Source organism: Hyla sarda, chromosome 5 (genome assembly GCF_029499605.1).
Source record: "Hyla sarda isolate aHylSar1 chromosome 5, aHylSar1.hap1, whole genome shotgun sequence".
Lineage (NCBI taxonomy): Eukaryota > Metazoa > Chordata > Amphibia > Anura > Hylidae > Hyla > Hyla sarda.
In genome coordinates this window covers 227255488-227274980 of record NC_079193.1, presented here as the reverse complement: position 1 = coordinate 227274980, position 19493 = coordinate 227255488, and the positions used below count along the sequence as shown (strand labels likewise).

At 46.6% G+C, this 19493-nt stretch overlaps 1 protein-coding gene across 4 annotated transcripts in view; it reads left to right on the top strand.

Moving 5' to 3' along the window:
• The window catches only part of NUP153 (nucleoporin 153), a 109952-nt gene that overhangs the window by 42603 nt on the left and 47856 nt on the right, over positions 1–19493 (top strand). For all 4 annotated transcript variants that reach the window (XM_056521237.1, XM_056521236.1, XM_056521235.1 and 1 more), the window contains 4 exons: positions 4739–4780; positions 6085–6138; positions 10642–10794; positions 11452–11504. In XM_056521237.1, the coding sequence (XP_056377212.1) occupies positions 4739–4780; positions 6085–6138; positions 10642–10794; positions 11452–11504 (302 nt within the window). The remainder of the gene's footprint in view (positions 1–4738; positions 4781–6084; positions 6139–10641; positions 10795–11451; positions 11505–19493) is intronic.

Genomic DNA, 19493 nt, shown 5'->3' with positions numbered 1-19493 from the left:
ATCTCCTTCGCTCCCCTTTTCCTCAGCTGCTGCTCTTTTTGCCGGGGACACAGACAATGAGATTGTTTCATCTTTTTTTCCTTACTATGTCAGTGCCCAGAACTGTCCTTCCCTCTAGACAGGTATCTTAAGCTCTGGTCACCTATAATACTTGCAAGGGCTGTAATTCAAAAATGTCGGGCTCTGCTGAGCCTACTTGTTCTGCCTGCATCACTGCACGCCCTGAACCTCCTGGTTGTTTCTACTCAGGATTCTCCTCCAGACCCTGTGGGCTCTGCTATCCCTTCAGAATTGGTGTCTTCCCTCCCTGTCTATTTCCGACTTGGCTCAGGTCTCCCGTTTCGTGGGTTCTGCCTTGGAGAGGTCCTCCTTACACTGACCCTCAAGAGAGACTCCCTCTCCCTATGCTAGATGCTCTCACAAGCGTAATTGGAAATGAGTCAGAGGCAATTCCCCTGAGTCTTCTAGCAGACATAGGCGCTCCCCTCACAGGTATCTCCCCTCTGCGCCAGCTTTCCGTAAGCGTCCCTCTTCTAGGGGACGCTCCCCTGGTCACCGCTCTGGATCCCCAGAACCGCGTACCAGTGTCCCTTTTCCAAGGCTGCCTCCATCCGTTCCCACTCTCCTGGAGAACTCGTAGATGAGGCTTCTGATTCTGCCTCTGATTCAGAGGACCGAACAGATACGGCTGACACGGTGGATTCATTGGTTTCGGCCATAAGGGACACCTTCCACCTAGAGGACCCTGGAACTTCGGACGTAGCTCAGACACCTAAGGTTTTCAGCTCTCGTGCTGAATTTGAAGCCTTGCTGGAGTCTGCCTGGAGTCACCCTGACAAGAAGTTTCAAGAAGCAAAGAAGGTTCAAGCGCAATATCCCTTTGCCAAGGACTAGCTTACTCGATGGACCTCCCCTCCTACTGTGGACCCACCGGTCTCTCGCCTAGGCGACTACCCTGCCATTGGCTGATGCAGCTTCCTTCAAACATCCAGCGGACAAGAAGTTGGAGACTTTGGCAAAATTTGCCTTTGAAGCAGCAGGTTCGTCCCTTCTTCCTGCATTTGCTTTTGCCTGTATCAAATGCCTTTTCAGTCTGGTCTTCCAAACTCCGCCAGATTATTTTTTCTGGATCCCCCTCGGAGGAGTTGGCTGACTTAGCTCTCCAGCTTTCCAAGGCTGGAGACTGTGTTCTGCTTCCATGCAGTCGGCCTGCTGTGCTGCCTTTGCCACAGGCAACCTAGTGGCCCTCTGTCGATCCATGTGACTTAAAGCCTGGGATGCGGACGCCGCTTCCAAGAAGTCTGACTGAGCTTCCCTTTACTGGTTCTTGGCTCTTTGGTAAGTGCCTAGATGAGATTATCTCAGAGGCAACGGGCGAAAAGAGTTCTTTTGTTACCTCAAAATAAGGCTTGCAGTACTGCTTCCTGTCGGAAGTCAACCTCCTTCCGGTCCTTGCAGACTTTTGGTTCCAAGAAGGGGTCTGGGCAGTCGCCTACGTGGGACAAAAAGGCTCCCTCCTTCCAGACCCTTTCCTCCTGGAAATCTGACAACCGTTCCGGACGTTTAGCGGCCAAAGCGGGCACCCGCAAACCTACCTCTGCCTGAAGGGACGCCCCCACCCGCAGATTTTTCTCGGGTGGGAGGTCTTCTGTTATTCTTCTGGGACATCTGGGCCGTGCATGTGCAGGACTCCTGGGTCAGGGATGTAATATCCAACGGTTACCCGATCGAGTTTGCCTCCCTTCCAAGGGATTGCTTTTTTCTTTCCCGGGCCATTCGGTCACCCTCTCTGGCAAAGGCCTTTCGGGGTGCGCTTCGGTCCCTTCTCATCCAGGGAGTAATTGTCCCTGTTCATCCCAGGGAGCGTTTTAGGTTTTTATTCCAACCTCTTCGTGGTCCCCAAAAAAGGGGGCTCTGTACGCCCAATCTTAGACTTGAATGCCTCAACCAGCATCTTCTCCTCCGCCATTTCCGCATGGAATCTCTCCGTTTGGTCGTGGCCGTTTTCAGTTTGTGGCGCTCCCCGAGGGTCTTCACCAAGGTCCTGGCACCTGTGATTCCTTACTTGGACGAACTCCTGATCAAGGCTCCAACCAGGGCCCAGAATCTGGAGAGTGTCACCCTTCAGGCCTTATCTCGTTTCGGCTGGATGGTCAATCAGGACAAGTCCAACATCTCTCCCACCCAGTCCCTAATCTTCTTGGGACTCCAGTTCGACACGGCGTCTGCCCGGGTTCGGCTCCCGCCGGACAAGCGGCTGACTCTTGTGTCAGGGTTTCGGATACTTCGGAACCCTGCCCCAGTTTCCATTCGCTTTTGCATGGAAGTCCTGGGTCGGATGGTGGAGGCCGTTCCATTTGCCCAGTTTCATTACCGACCTCTTCAACTGGCGATTCTATCCCGGTAGGACAGGTCTATGTTGTCTCTCGATCACAGGATCGTTCTTCCTCTGAGGTCTTGCCGGTCCCTTCTGTGGTGGCTTCATTCCCCCCTACCTCTTCAGGGGTGCTCCTTCCTGCCTTCCGCTGGCAAGTCATCACGATGGTTGCCAGTGTTTCGGTTTCGGGAGGTGTTTTCAGGGACCGGATAGTCCTGGTCCTTTGGTCCCCTCTGAGAAGCCCTCCTCCCCGAAGATTTACCACCATACCTGGCGGTCTCATTTTTGTTGGTGTGAATCTCAGTCTCTTTTTCCAGTTGTGTTCTCCCTCTCGACTCCTTTCCTTTTTGCAGTCTGGCTGGAACAACGTTAGCTCTCAGCTCACTTAAGGGTCAAGTTTCGGCCCTTTCCATTCTCTTTCAATGTCCTCTAGCGTCCAATTCTCATATTCTGACTTTTCTTCAGGGAGTGGCCTACGCGGCCCCTCCTTACAGATCCCCTACTCCCCCTTGGGATTTGAACTTGGTTCTTGGTGCCCTGCAGGGCGCTCCCTTTCGTCTCCATTCCTGGAAGGTGGTGTTCCTTATTGCAATTACCTCTATTAGGAGGGTTTCACAACTGACAGCTCTCTCCTCCGCTCGCCCTTCCTGGTAATCCTCCTGGACAAGGTTGTTTTTCGTCCGGTTCCATCCTTTTTTACCTAAGGTTTCCGCTTTTCACCCCATCGAGGAAATCATCCTCCCGTCCTTTTGCCCTACTCAATCTCATCCCAAGGAGCAATCGCTCCATAAACTGGATGTGGTGCAGGCTGTACGGACCTACCTCTCTATCCCTTCTTCCTTTCGTCAGTGTGACTCCCTTTTTTCTTATTACGGACGGTCGCCGTAGGGGACAACCTGCTTCAAAGGACACCATTTTGCGGTGGATCATGTCTGCCATTCCGGAAGCTTACCGCTGTAAAGGGAAGACCTCCCCCCTCCCTTCAGAGTCTCTGCTCATTCCATGCCTTCTGTCGGACCTTCCTGGGCTCTCCGTAACAGGGCTTCGGCCTCACAAGTCTGTAAGGCCGGCTACCTGTTCGTCCTTGCACACTTTTACAAAATTCTACCAGGTTCATCCTTTGCATCCGCTGATGCTAGTCTAGGCCGTAAGGTGTTGCAGGCAGCGGTTGTCCAGCCTGCCACCTGACTGGATTCTTCTGCCCACCCTAGGGACGGCTTTGGTACGTCCCAAGGTCTGTGTCCACCAATGGAGCCGATTGAGAATTTTTTTACGGTAAGCATAAAAATCTTCTTTCCTCTGAGGATCCATTGGGAGACACAGCACCCACCCTTTCCTTTTGGTGTTCCTGGTTTTGTTACCTGCCCGAGGGTGCGTTCAGTTAATTTTTGTTCTGTGGTTACCTCGGACTGTTACTGGTTTTCTGCCTTTCGGCCCTCTCCTATTGCTCTGGGACTAAACTGACTAGCTCAGGGTCTGTAGGCGGATATATCCTGCTGGAAGGGGCCAACTTTTTTTGTTACCATAGTGTCAAGCCTCCTAGCGACACCAGCATATATCCAAGGTCTGTGTCCCCCAATGGATCCTCTGAGAAAAAGATTTTACGGTAAGAATAAAAATATTATTTTTCCCTGCTTTGCTGGTCCCGCATTATTGATGTGCAGGTCTCCATGCTGGGAGCGGGTTAGGGCAGGGAGGAAGCGTGCTGCCCTCTCTGACTGTTCACCGGCATTACAAGAAAGCATGAATAGAATTTCACTAACCACAGGCAAAGTAAGGAAAAGGACCTTCTCTTAGATCGCATTATTCCCTAACCGATGGTGCCTGGACCTCCGTACGGAGGTGAGTGTTGTTAAATCCAAAGCTAGTGTTTCCTAACCATGGTGCCTCCCAGGTGTTGTAAAACTATAACTTTCAGCATGCCCAAACAGCCTTTTGCAACAGCTGGAGGAACCCTGGTTGGGAAACACTTTGCCAAGTAATAATAGGGGCATGGGGAAAACATAAAAACCTAGTTCGCTTGTATACTTAGTGTACATATTTGTTAAAGTAAAGCCCAGAAAAACCCTTTTTGGGTCATTTTTGTTTTTCCCCGATTTTAGTCAATTTTTTAAATTAGTTTAGTGACTTGCGATTTTTCGAGATTTCTAGACTTTAATGGGGTGGTAGGTGATACTGCGCTTTGTAAGCACATCATGTAGTGCTTGCTCACATTTCTGTATGTATTGTGGCTTCAGTGAAGCAGTGCCAAGTCCCAGCTGCATCACCTGCACTAATATTACTACTTGACAGGTTGAGTAGGAATCCCAGCTCTAACCTTTTATTTTGCATGCTTAATTGGTTTCACTTTTTTGGTTCTAGGATGCCAGAAGAATACCATCAGTCTCCTCTCCTTCAGCATTGGTGAGTGGTCTGTGATAGTATTGACAGAACAAATGTCTCATTTTACCTTCAGCTGCCTAGTTTTCTTCTCTCTTGATGATAAATGGTAAATGTGTTCAGGATTGTTTGACGAACTTCTCTGAAATGCTATTTAACATAAATTTGTATATTTTTTTTTTTTCTTAAAGTCCAAAAATATTTGGGTATTAGCCTCTTGGCTTGTTTAATAATGAACTAGGCTTATAAGTTTTGAGCTGGACACAAGCTGATTGTCTTAGTCATACTTTAGGACATGTGGTTCAAAAGGCAAAGTTTTTGTGACTCAAGCTGGATGCTTTTTAATCAAAGGCTTGGTTTTATCTGAAGTGTTAAAAGTGCTATTCCGTCAAAGGATATACAATGCCATTCCATCAAAAGATATACAATTAATGTTTGTTACTATAGATCTTCATGGAAAATGTATCCCACATGCTTCTGTCTGAGGTATATCTGGAGCTTAAAGGGTTTTCTCAAAGGATCACTGGGATCAGCACTGCTGGGACCCTTACAGTCATTAGAACAGGGGTCTGGAGCCCCTCTGCTTATCCTCCCTGCACAACTGTAGTTGTGCCAAGAGCAGCACCCAGCTGTTTCTAGGAGTCCCATTGATATTAACTAGAGCGGTAGTGCACTTGCTGGAGTGTCTCTATTATTTAAACTTCTTTGAGGATCCCAGCAGCCTCTAGTGATCTGTCATTTTATCCTGATGATAAATTTCTATTGTGGGAAAACCCCTTAAGTGATGTAAACGTTTGCGTACCTGGTTGTCAGGTACTTGACTAAATTGAGAGTAGGTAACAGCATCCTCCTGCAGTGTAATTCCACAACATATAATTTTTTTTTTTTTAATACTGTATTGCATGTGCATGTTCCTGATGACTGATTAAATGCTTTAATATTGTTATTATAATTAACTTTTTTCTTTTTTTATGGAATCCATTGAGTTTGCAAACTTAAATGCAGTTATGAAAACCTAGTAACATTAGACTTGTTTATCTAGATTAGAATAATTAACCTCATACAGGATCAGCATTTCTTTCTTGTGTGTTAAAGGGATTTTCCAGTAATGGTTTACTTGGCTTTAAAATCCTCCAAAGGCAAGGCAGAACTGTCAGTATTTGTGTGGTAGGGATCTAAAGTGGAATCAGTATTAGTTTTATCCCTATGCTTGTAGGACTGGGAAATCCCTTTTACATAGTTTTACTGTGTAGTTCTGTATTGATGTCTTGTTTAAAATTCTACTTTAATTACTGTACAAGGATATTAATTTGTTGTTTACTATGCAGACTCCAGAAAAAAGTGTTATTGATGTTACAGATAGTTCATCTAAAAGGAAAAAGGTAAGCTTTAAGCATATTTTTTTTAGTATAAAAAAATATAATATAATAAAATAAAAAAATAAAATAAATATATATTCATTATTAGGGCTGCAGCTAACTATTGTTTTAATAATCAATTAGTTGTCAATTATTTCATCAATCGGAAAAAAAATGTCAAAATGCCAAGAAAAGGGGTTCAGCAGATTCTACTTGAAAAAAATATGTACATTGGCCATATTAAGTTTCTAGCATGTGATCAAACAGCAGCAATTTTTTTTTCTTTTTCTTTTCTTTTTATTTATTCTTTTACATTTTACGTAAAAATTTTTTTTTTTACTTTTTTTGTATAGCAATAGGAAAAGGGGAGCTAATTTTTATTGGTGAAGCGGTTTATTTACGCACACACACATATTATAAATTAAATGGCACTCCTATACACATGGGGGTATGTGCAGACTGCTGAGCATTGCACCCGACCCATGCCTGTAGTACTACAAACACTCTGCACATAATACCATGGGTATAGCAGTGTATGTACTACATACACACTTCTTTACCCATGTAGGTATGTGCAGAGCATTGCACCCTTGTGTCTGTACTATAGGCACAAGGTGCAATGCTCTGCACATACCCCCATGTGTAAAGCGGTGTGCACTGCAAACACTTTAAGTAGGGACATTATATTACCCCCCTATGATGTCCCCTGTGCCGCTATATTCCATCCCCCCCCCCCTCTGATGCGCCATGTCGTCATACCCCTCCAGATGCCCCATGTTATATTTCAGCCCAACCCCCTCCTCTCTCCTGCACCACATTACCAAACCTCCCCCCTCTCTCCCCTGCTACCTGTACTCTGCCCCCTTGTGCGCTCCGGGACTCAGCGGTCATTGTTACTGGTCCGCATCCTCGGTCCCGACGGAGGTGCACACGATGAGTGACTCCATCGCACGCGCCTACGCAGCCTATAGGGGTTTATTACAGGGCAAAACAGATTGCCCCGTTATCTGAATTCCTCAGGCATTTGGCCTTGCTTGCCCGAAGCAGGGCTAAATGCATTAAGAATACACCTGCCCGGCACCCGGAACTGCATGTCCTGGGCGTCAGGCGATACAATTTCCACAGTGACTCAATGTCACTGAGGCTGCTGCGCTCGCGCCTAACCGCAGCAGCCTCCTGTGGAAAACGAATCGGGCGATTATTCAATAACGGGACTCGTCCACAAGTCCATTTATCGATTAATCGTTGCTGTGTGCGTGTGCATGTGTGTATATGTGTATATGTGTATATGTATGTGTGTATATGTGTATATATGTATATATTTGCACTGACAAATGTGAGTCCTACTCTTGCAAATTCTTGCTTTATAAAATATTTATTTGCATAATTTATAGAAAATGTACACAGTACGGTACAGAGTTGCTATAGGTAACTGCAGATGGGAAAAATCAAAACTGCAACAAGTTCTAATGTCCTATGGAGGGTATAGCCTGATACAGTTTACAGATAGAATGTAGCGTATTACACCTTCAGTGAGCAAGTCATCACATAACATTCATTGTAGTGTATATATTTTGACCGAGACAGCCCCATTCACCCATACCCAGCAGGAGTGAGGTGGCACGGGTGCCGCCTCACGATCATGTGATTGATCGGTCAGAACGACCGAACAATCACTGACTTGCTGGGCGGTGATCGGGGCGGCGATCGTAGCGGAGATCGGCGCCTGCGGGGGTCTCCTATCTTGCCCTGGTCCGGCGGGGGTCCTCTCATGTGCGGTGGCGGCAACAGGAGCAGCAGGATCGCTCCCAGCGGCAGGATACAGCGTGCGGTCCTGGCGGCAGGATACAGTAGGAGGTGAGGCTTGTTCACCTCCTACTGTTGCTTAGCAACAACTCGCAGCATGCAAAGCCAAAGGGCATCCTGGGAGGAGTAGTTTTCCACAGCTGGAGTTCCAACTACAACTCCCAGCATGCCCTTTGGTAGTCTGTGCATGCTGGGGGTTGTAGTTTTGCAACAGCTGGAGGCACATTTTTTCTGTGAACTGTTGCATAACTACAACTCCCAGCATGCACAGACTACCAAAGGGCATGCTGGGAACTATAGCAGTGTGCCTCCAGCTGTTGCAAAAGTACAACTCTCAGCATGCCCTTTGACTGTCAATGCATGCTGATATTTGCAGTTTTGCAGCAGCTGGAGACACATTGGTTGTGAAACAGAGTTTGTTACCTAACTCAGTGTTTCGCAACCAGTGTGCCTCCAGCTGTTGCATAACAACAACTCCCAGCATGTATGGTCTGTCAGTGCATGCTGGGAGTTCTAGTTTTGCAACAGCTGGAGGTTTGCCCCCCCCCCCCCCCCAGTGAATGTACACGGGACATTCACACGGGTGGGTTTACAGCAAGTTCTGCTGCAAGTTTGAGATGCGGCAAAATTTCCGCCACAGCTCGAACTCACTGTAAACCCAACCGTGTGAATATATCCTAAATACACTACACTTACACAAAATAGAAAGTAAAAGACTACATATACACACACCCCTACAAAGTCGTTGTCGTTCCCCCCACTAAAAAAGAAAAAATGTAAACGCACTTTGTAAACGACTTCTATTCCAACCAACTTCTCTCACCAAACGCTCAATGGCGCTCCTTCTCTTCTGAGCATTTTAGTTCGCCCGCAGAGCATTTTACATCCACATATGGGGTATTTCCATACTCAGAAGAAATAGGGTTACACATTTTGGGAGGCTTTTTCTCCAATTACCCCTTGTGAAAATTAGAAATTTGGGGTAACATCAGCAGTTTAGTGAAAAAAATCTAATTTTTAATTTTCCTGTCCAACTTTAGCAGAAATTTGTCAAACACCTGTGGGGTGTTAAGGCTCATTGTACCCCTTGTTACGTTCCTTGAGGGGTGTCGTTTCCAAAATAGTATGCCGTTAGTTTTTTCGCTGTTCTGGCACCATAGGGGCTTCCTAAATGCAACATGCCCCCCTAAAACCATTTCAGCAAAATTTGCTTTCCAAAAGCCAAATGTGACTCCTTCTCTTCTGAGCATTGTAGTGCACCAGCAGTGCACTTGATGTCAACACATCGGGTTTTTCCATACTCAGAAGAGATGGGGTTACACATTTTGGGGGTCATTTTCTCCTATAACCCCTTGCAAAACTGTAAAATTTGGGGGAAAACCAGCATTTTAGTGAAAGAAAAAAAAATTCATTTACACATCCGACTTTAACGAAAAGTCGTCAAACACCCGTGGGGTGTTAAGGCTCACTGGACCCCTTGTTACGTTCCTTGATGGGTGTAGTTTCCAAAATAGTATGCCATTGTATTTTTTTATTTTTATTTTTCTTTATTTTTTTGCTGTTATGGCACCATAGGGGCTTCCTAAATGTGACATGCCCTCCAAAAACCATTTCAGAAAAAACACTCTCCAAAACCCCATTGTCGCTCCTTCCCATCTGAGCCTTCCCACAGAGCACTTGACATCAACCTATGAGGTATTGCCTTACTCGAGAGAAATTAAGTTACAAATTTTGGGGGGCTTTCTCCTTTTACTCCTTGTAAAATTTCAAAAACGGGGTCTACAAGAACATGCGAGTGTAAAAAATGAAGATTTTGAATTTTCTCCTTTAAAATGACATTCAGAAAGTGTGTTAACCCTTTAGGTGTTTCATAGGAATAGCAGCAAAATGAATACCTGGGGGGGGGGGCAGTTTTTATAATGGGGTCATTTATGGGGTTTTTCTAATATGAAGACCGTCAAAACTGAACTGGTCCCTGAAAAATTCCAATTTTGAAAAATTTTTGAAAAATTTTAAAATTGCTGCTGAACTTTGAAGCCCTATGATGTCTTCCAAAAGTAAAAACATGTCAACTTTATGATACAAACATAACGTAGACATATTGTATATGTGAATCATTATATAATTTATTTGGAATATCCATTTTCCTTACAAGCAGAGAGTTTCAAAGTTAGAAAAATGCTAAATTTTCTACATTTTCATGAGGTTTGGGGATTTTTCACCAAGGGGGGATGCAAGTAATGACGAAAATTTACCACTAACATAAAGTAGAGTATGTCACGAAAGAACAGTCTCGGAATCAGAATAAATCGGTAAAAGCTTCCCAAAGTTGTTAGATGCAAGAACATTAAAAAAATTAATTATGCAATAAGTGTAATGTGTTTTTAAACAGCCCTGATAAAGTAATTGCATCTAACCGATCACGATGTCTTCACAGCTGTCACCTTTTGTCTAGCATCCCCATTGGACTTTTTATTTTTTTCCCCTCCAGTGTAGCATATGTGGAAGTCATGACAGTTGTTTATATGACATGGTTTATGCCTGCAGCTGTCGTAGAGAAAAATAGTCCATTCACGATTTAAATGACAGCGCAGTGACTCTTATAAAAATAGGGTTTTTATGTAGTGGGATTTGAGTAGTGCATTAATAAACCTTTTATATGTCGACACTGACCTACAGTATAAACATCTTTTTCCTAATAAATGGTTTCACACATCTTAGGTGGAAGCTTCCTACCCTCCAGTCAAGAAACTTGTGACTCCAAAATCCATTTCAGTCTCTACAAATACTTCTTTGTATATCAAACCTTCACTAACCCCATCTTCTATAGCAAATGCAAGAACTAGCAGGACACAAGGAAGCGACAAGCACAAAGTGAGTGTTTGATTAACGATTCAGTTTGTAATCTATGTCTAGCATGGGTGTCTGGTTATCGAATAAATGTATGAGATAGAGATATATAGATAGAGAGAGATAGATAGATAGATAGATATATCTAGATATATAGATAGATAGATATATATAGATCTATATATATATATATATCTATCTTATATTTATAATTTTGTGTGTTTGATTTATAGATAAATGCAATATATCTATCCCTTTAATGTCAGAGGAATTTCCTTTCTTTTGTCCCCCCTTAGCATCACATTCCAAGAACCATACTTCAATTAAAAAAAAAAAAAAAAAAAAATTTTGTGTGGTGGGTGTTCTAATTTTCTGTTAAAATTTATATTTATGTAGTGTTCTTGATAACAAGAATTGTGTAGCTTGCAGCATTGTTATTGCATTAAAATTATGTAATTGGGTTCCATGACAGTAATCTATACAGACTGAGCTAGACAATAACATGATTTGTGAAATAAGCAAAATCTGTTTCATGTAGTTCAAGTAGTATCAGATTGAACAGCGTAAGTACATCTAGGCCTGGCTGCTCTCTACAGGAATCTGCCGGGTATCTGTTGCTTTTAAAATCTATGGCACCCATTTGGATGAATTTCTGGTCATGTACATATTTCTTAATTACAGGAACACTCCAAAAATCATGCGCCTGATGCACCAGCACCGCAACGCACGGACAGGTTGGTGTGGACATAGTTTCAGAATTTTTGAGAAGACCATCCCCCAGAAAGCCTCTTTTTTTTTTGTATTTTTTTTTTTTCATGCAATTTTAGGTGGTCTTCTCAATAAAAACTTTCATTTAACTGTGATTGATATATTCTCGTTCTGCTCCATTGAGGGGACACAGACCGTGGGTATATGCTGCTGATACTAGGCAACAAAAAATGGCCCCTCCCAGCAGGATATACCCCGCCTACAGACTATATAAGCTATCCATTTTAGTGTCCGTAGGAGGCAGACACAGGTCTGGAGTTCTCCAGACCTCGTCTTTTTTTTCTTATTTTTTAGTTTAGGGATGTGTATGTAGATTTTTTTTTTTCGCCCTTTCTATTTCTCTTTTTAGGTGTGGGTTCAGGAGCAATAGCGCACACTGTTCTCCCATTTGCGAAGGGGCACAGGCATGCCTGGGGTTGCACCTTTGGGTCCAGGTCCCCCTCCATAATCTGCTCGTCTTACTGTCTCAGCCTGGCATGATAGCTGGCTGAAGACTTCGGTAGGTATTTTTGGTGGCGATTCGTCGTTCCATGTGGCTCAAGGCCTGGGACTCCGTTGCCGCTTCCAAGAAATCTGTCACTGAGCTTCCTTTCTCTGGGACCAGACTCTTCGGCAAATGTCTGGATGATATTTTCTCAGAGGCTACTGGAGTTAAGAGCTCCTCCTTACCGCAGAACAAGTCTCGCCATACGCATTCCCGCTGGAAGTCAACCTCCTTTCCGCGCTTTCGGTCTTTTTGCTCGGGTTGAGCAGCCGGACCAGTGCCCTCACAGGATAGGAATTCTCCTTCTGGAAGTCAGATAACTGTTCTGGCAATTTTGTGGCCAAGCCGGGCACCCTTAAGCCTTCCTCCGCCTAAAGAGACACCCCCCCCCCCACCCGGACATTCTTTTCGGGTGGGAGGTCATTTGTCCCTGTTCCGGGATGTTTGGATTGCCCACGTGCAGTACTCTTGGGTCGGAGAGGTTTCCGATGGCTATTGGATCGAGTTTTCTTCCTTTCCAAGGGACCTCGTTTTTAGTTCTCTCCCTCCTCGCTCTTTCCTTGGCGGCAGCTTTTTAGTTTGTGCTTCAGACCCAGTTCCTCCCAAGGAGCTTTTTGGGGGTTCTATTCAAACCTGTTTGTCCCCAAGAAAAGAGGTTCTGTCCGCCCGATCCTTGATCTGAAGCTCCTCCAACTACTCCTGCGTCATTTCCGTATGGAGTCTCTCCGTTCTGTGGTGGCATCCATGGATCAAGGGGAGTTTCTTTACTCTGAATATCAGAGCCACTTGTCTTCACAGCCCAATTTTTTCGGCGCATCAGCACAATCTCAACTTCACCGTTCCAGAGGGCCATTTTTAGTTTGTGGCCCTACCTTTTCGCCTGGCCACAGTCCCAATGGTCTTAAACAAGGTCCTGGCAGCGATGAACACAATCTTGTGAGCCCGGGGTGTGTCTGTGATCGCCCTACCTGGATGACCTCCTGATTCTAGTCCCTTTTTGGAGCCTTGAACTGGAGAGTCTCTTTCTCACTCTTCAGACCTTGTCCTTTTTCGTCTAGGTGGTCAATCGGGACAAGTCCAACCTGATTCCCACCTAGTCTCTGATCTTCTTGGGACTCCAGTTCGACACGGCAACCACCCAGATTCGGCTCCCGCCAGACAAGCGCCGCGCTCTGTCAAAAGGAGTTAGTCTCGCTAGTCACTCCTGTGGTGGCTTTGGTCTCCTCCTCTTCAACAGGGGCGATCTTTCCTGCCATTCCGTTTTCAGGGCTCGGACGGTCCAGGGACGTTGGTCCTCCCAGGAAGCTCTTCTCCCCATCAACATCCTGGAACTTAGGGCAATTTTAAATTTTTGCCTTCTTCATTGGGGAGCGCTTTCTCCTGTTCGTGTCCAGTCAGACAACTCCATATGTCAACCGCAGTGTTGGCCGAGGTATCCAGGCTCCTGCTCTGGGCGATTCACATCCTGGGGTGGAAAATTGGGAGGCGGACTTCGTCAGTTGCTCCTCTGCCGACCCGGACGAATGGTCTCTTTCTTTCACAGGTGTTTGTGGAGATCTGCAACCTCTGGGGCACGCTGGACGAAGATCTCTTCGCGTCTTGCCACAACCAGAAAGTCCCTCACTTCCTCCAAAGTCCTGAGATCCTCTGTCCCTAGCCGTAGACACCTTAGTGATTCCTTGGACACACTTCATCCTCCCCTATCTCCTCCCTTTTCCTCTCCTTCCCAGGGTCCTGAGGAAACTCAAAGCGGAGGGCGTCCCCGCCACTCTCGTGGCTCTGGACTTTCCAAGGGCGCGCGTGGTACGCCGACGTACCACTGCGCCTCCCAGTTCATCCTGACCTGCTCTCTCAGGGTCCTCTTTGCCACCCCCAATTTACTGTGGCTGCATTTGACGGCGCGGTGGTTGAAACTGCGGTTCTAAGGGCCAGAGGGTTCTCTCCCCAGGTGATCCGCACAATGATTAGGGCGCGCAAGCCTTCCTCTGTGGAGATTTATCACCTTACTTGGCGGTCCTACTTTCGATGGTGTGAGTCTCAATCCTTCTCCCCAGTTGTTATCTCCCTTCCACACCTTCTTTCCTTTTTACAGTTTGGGCTCGAACAACGCTTGGCTCTGTTCCCTTAACCCCTTAAGGACCAAGCGTTTTTCTGTTTTTGCTCTTTCGTGTTTTCCTCAGTGTTTAAAAATCATAACCCTTTAAATTTTGCACCTAAAAAAACATATGATGGCTTATTTTTTGCGCCACCAATACTTTGTAATGACATCAGTCATTTTACCCAAAAATCTATGGCAAAATGGAAAAAAAATCATTGTACAACAAAATAGAAGAAATTTTGGGGGCAAAATTGTAAATTTTGGGGGCTTCCGTTTCTACGCAGTACATTTTTTGGTAAAAATTACATTTTATCTTCTGTGGATCCATACGATTAAAATGATACCCTTCTTATATAGGTTTTATTTTGTCATGCTTCTGGATAAAATCATAACTGCATACAGGAAAATTAATACATTTTAAAATTGTCCTCTTCTGACCCTTATAACTTTATTTTTTCGCATACTAGGCTGTAAGAGGGCTCATATTTTGTGCCGTGATCTGAAGTTTTTATCTGTACCATTTTTGTTTTGATCAGGCTTTTTGATCGCATTTATTCCTTTTTTTTAATGGTATAAAACGTGAAAAAAATACACCATTTTGGACTTTGGAATTTTTTTGCGCATATGACCGTGCAGTTTAACAATATATTTTTTATAGTTCAGACATTTACGCACACCGCGATACCACATATGTTATTATGTTTATATATTTTTTTATATGGAATTTGGGGAAAGGGGGGGGGGGATTTAAACTTTTAATAAGGAAGGGGTTAATGTGTGTGTTTTTAAACTTTATTTATTTATTTTTTACACTTTTTTTAGTCCCCTTTTGATTCCTCATACAGATCAATGTGGTTCCATAGAACCACACTGATCTGTGTGCTCTGCGCTCGATTAAGCCTGGTCCTGCCAGGCTATATCATTCTGAGCACAAGAGCCGCTGTGGAAGGAGAGGTAAGCCCTCAGGCTACCTGAGCAATGCATCGCCCCCAGAGAGTTTGGGAGCTGGTGGCTCTCTCCTGCCGTTCCCCCTACCTGGTTTTGCACCAGGACAAAGTTGTTTTCTGTCCGGTGCCATATTTTTTGCCTAAGGTGGTCTCTGCCTTTCACCTAAATGAGGATATCGTCCTCCCGTCCTTTTTGCCCAGCTCCGTCCCATCCCAGAGAATGGTTGCTTCATGGTCTTGACAGGCTCTTCGGATTTACCTTTCGGTCACTTCATCCTTTTGCCAGTTGTGACTCTCTTTGCGCTTACAGAGGGTTTTCATAAAGGGATTTCCTGCTTCGAATGCGACCATTTTGCGATGGCTCTGTTCTGCATCTTGGAAGCTTACCGCTGCATAGTGAAGACTCCGCCTTTCCGGGTCTCGGCTCATTCCACTCGGTCCGTCGGGGCCTCCTGGGCATTCCGCAACAGGGCTTTGGCATTGCAAGTCTGTAAGGCGGCTACCTGGTCGTACTTGCACACTTGCATAAAATGTTACCAGGTGCACACTTTTGCGTCTGCTGGTTTGGGTTGCAAGGTGTTGCAGGCAGCTGTAGCCCAGCCTTCCACCTGAGTTGCCTGGGGTCTCTCCCTCCCCGGGGACTGCTTTGGTACATCCCACGGTCTGTCCCCCCAATGGAGTCTAACGAGAAGTAGATATTTATGCTTACTGTAAAATATTTCTCGGAGGATGCATTTGGGGACACAGCACCCACCCATTTGTTCTGGTGTCCTTGGTTCGGTTTCCTGTCCGAGGGTTGGTTCGGTACATTTTTTTGTCTGGTTTCCTTGGACAGTTGCTGTGTTTATTTATTTATTTATTTATTTTTTCCCCACTCCATTGGGGGACACAGACCATGGGTGTATGCTGCTGTCTCTAGGAGGTATGACACTATGGCAACAAAAAAGTCGTCTCCTACCCGCCTCTAGGCCCTGAGCTAATCAGTTTTAGCTTAGTGTCTGAAGGAGGTGGTCATGGTCTGGAATTCTCCAGACCAGGTCTTCTGTTTTATTATTTTCCTAGTTAGGGATGTGTTGGTTTTATTCCTTTTTCTTTCATTTTTTTCAGGTGGGGACTAAGGAACTGCGGCTCACTGTTTCCCCATTGCGATTGAGGGGGCACAAACATTGCGTATATGCGCTGTTCAGCCCCTCTCGCCAACGGTCAGCGCCTGGGGTTGTACCTCATGGGTCCGGGTCCCCCTATTCCTTGCTCGCCTCGCTCGCACATGGTAGCGCCGCGTGATGCAGGTGACAGAAAGCTGACTGAAGACCTCACAGAAGACTCCATTAGGTAAGTTCTTCTGACTGAGGTGAGTATATATTCTTTCTCCCTTAGGTGCTGACTTGGCCCACCTTTCAGGGTCTAAGGGGCTGGCCTGTGCTAGGAGCTTATTTTTTATTCTGGGGCGAGCAGTGGCATATTGGAATGAATGGACACTTTATTATTGGGCACTCGTGTGTGTGTGTGTTTTACTATGCGGCTGATAGCCGCGGCACCTATACTGTTCGGGCGCATGAAGCACCGACTTACTTTGGCTATCGGCAGCGCATTGCTGCCGGCGAATATGTGACTCGCCCGCTCACTTCCCCGCGGGCGCATATGCGGCTGACGTGCGCTCAATAAGCGGGCACCATTACTATTTCTCTTCATCGGCATATTGGCGACCGGGGCGCTATAGCTCCGCCCACAGGGCTGCCTGAGCTTACTGGAGGTGCGAATCTTCCTCCAATCAGCGCCGTGCGTGCGATTAGGTGGCAGGGGCCAATCAGACAGTGCCCCTGCTCCAGGCACACCCGTCTATGGCTATTGGCTGGCCTGTTTCTCCCTCTCTAGCTACACAGAGCGGAGTTCTCCTCACAGCAGCTGCCACAGGGGACACAGACTCTGTTGAGAGAGTTCTTTTTTCGTTATGTCTGTACCCAGAACTGTTCCTCCCTCTAAACAGACAACTGGAGTGTATGGGTGCGTTCACACGGAGTAATTCAAGAGGAATTTACTCGAGTAATTCCTCTTGAATGCTCCGCTACAAATTAATGCACATCTCCTCTGCCCATTGACTTTAATGTTATTTCTGCTGTCCTGTTCACACTGCGGAAATTCTGCTAGCAGAATTCCGACGCTGAATTCCGTTCCGCTTGAAGAAAGAACATGTTCATTCTTCAAGCGGAATCCGCTAGCAGAAATCAATTGAAGTCAATGGTAAAAAAAAATCTCCCCGAAAAGAAATGGTTTTCGCTCGGAATTCGCGGGCAATTTGCGTGGAATTCGCACGGAAATGGCTGAAAACCCCCTTCACTTCTTTCTCCCCCATGTCCGCGCACAATTCCGCGCAAATTGCGGGCGAATTTCACGCGGAAATAAAATTCTTTTTTCCGCCCGTAAATTTTTCGGCGTGAATTACTCTTCATTTACTCCGTATGAACGCACCCTTAGTTTCCTATTTTGTCTGTAAGAGCTGTAATTGCAAATGCCTGGTTCTGCTGAACCCACTTGCTCTGCCTGCTCCACTGCTACCCCAGACCCCCGGATGCTCTTTCTGTTCCGGTGGATTCGGCCACCCCTCGTGCCTGAGTTTCTTCCCTATCCTAGTATATGGCTGACTTGACTCAAGTCTCCTGTTCGGTGGCTGAGGCCTCCTGTGACATGGTGTCTGCCTTGAAGAGGTCTGCCCTGCGCCGACCCTCTAAAGGGCCCCGCTCCTCTTCTCCACATACTTCACGCTCTCACAAGCGTACTAGGGGTGCCTCTTCTGACTCTTCCATTGAGTCTTCAGGTAGACGCTGGTGCTCCCCTCGTGGGTCCCCCCCCCCCCCCCCGTGTCATCTGGTCACAAACGTCGCTGCTCCAGAGGACGTTCTCGGAGTCGCCGCTCTGCCTCACCAGAGCCGCGTACTCGGTCAGGTCGCCCCCCCCCCTCCAGGGCTGCCTCCACTCGTTCACATTCTCCTGGTGAACTGGCGGATGAGGCTTCCGAATCGGCATCTGACTGAGGACCGCTGTGATACAGTTGAAATGGTGAACTCATTAATTGCTGCCATAGGAAACACCTTTCACTTAGAGGACCCAGGATCTTCAGACGTGACTCCTGAAGTATCCTTTCATCGTGCTAAACCAGCGCCTCAAAGGTTCAGCTCTCACGCTAAATTTGACACCCTTCTGGAATCTGCATGGAAACATCCGGACAAGAGGTTCCCGGGAATGAAGAAGGTTCAGGTGCGTTATCCATTCATCAAGGACCTTGTCTCTAAGGTGGTTTCCCCTCCCTCGGTGGATCCACCAATTTTCCACATCTCTAAGGCTACTACATTGCCGCTAGCAGATGCGGCTGCTTTCAAGGATTCGGACAAGAAGGTGGGGTCCTTTAGCGAAGTTTGCCTCTGAAGCAGCAGGCTCTTCTCTGCTTCCCACCTTCACCTCGGCATGGGTGTCCAAGGCCCTATCAGTGTGGTGCTCGAAACTCCGTCAGGGTATCCAGACGGGATCCCCCCCAGAGAATCTGTCTGCTTTGGTTCTCCAATGCTCTAAAGTTGGGGAATTTCGCTGCACAGCTTCCATGCAGTCAGCCATTTGTGCTGCCTTTGCTGTGGGTCACCTAGCGGCCCTCTGCCGTTCCATGTGGCTTAAGGCTTGGCATGCGGATGCCGCCTCCAAAAGGTCTCTCACCGAGCTTCCTTTTACTGGTGCCTGTCTTTTTGGGAAGCGCCTTGACAAGATTATCTCTGAGGCGACTGGGGGTAAGAGTTCATTGTTGCCTCATAATAAGGGCTCGCTCTACTTCCCAGAGGAAGTCCTCTTCCTTTTTGGTCCTTTCGGACTTTTGGCTCCAATAAGGGGTCCGGGCAGGCGCCTTCGCGGGACAAGGCTCCCCCGTTCTGGGCGCATGAAGTGATGCCCCCACCTGCAGATTTTTCTCGGGTTGGAGGTCGTCTTACTTTTTCGAGACATCTGGACCACACACATTCAGGACTCTTGGGTTAGGGACATGGTGTCCAACGGATACCGAATCGAATTTGCCTCCCTCCCGAGGGATTGTTTTTTTTCAGTCCCGGGCGCCCGGTCTCCTTCTCTGGCGAAGCAGTTTCGGGAGGCTCTCCAGTCCCTGCTTCTCCAGGGAGTTATTGTCCCTGTTCCTCCAGGGGAATGTTTTCGGGTTTCTATTCCAATCTTTTTGTGGTCCCCAAGAAGGGCGGGTCTGTGCGGCCAATCCTGGACCTCAAGCGTCTCAACCGTCATCTTCTCATCCGCCACTTCCGAATGGAATCTCTCCGTTCGGTAGTGGCATCCATGGAACAAAGGGAGTTTTTCTTCGGTGGACATCAAAGATACCCACCTCCATGTTCCAATATTTCCCGGCCATCAACGGTACCTCCGCTTTACGGTTCCG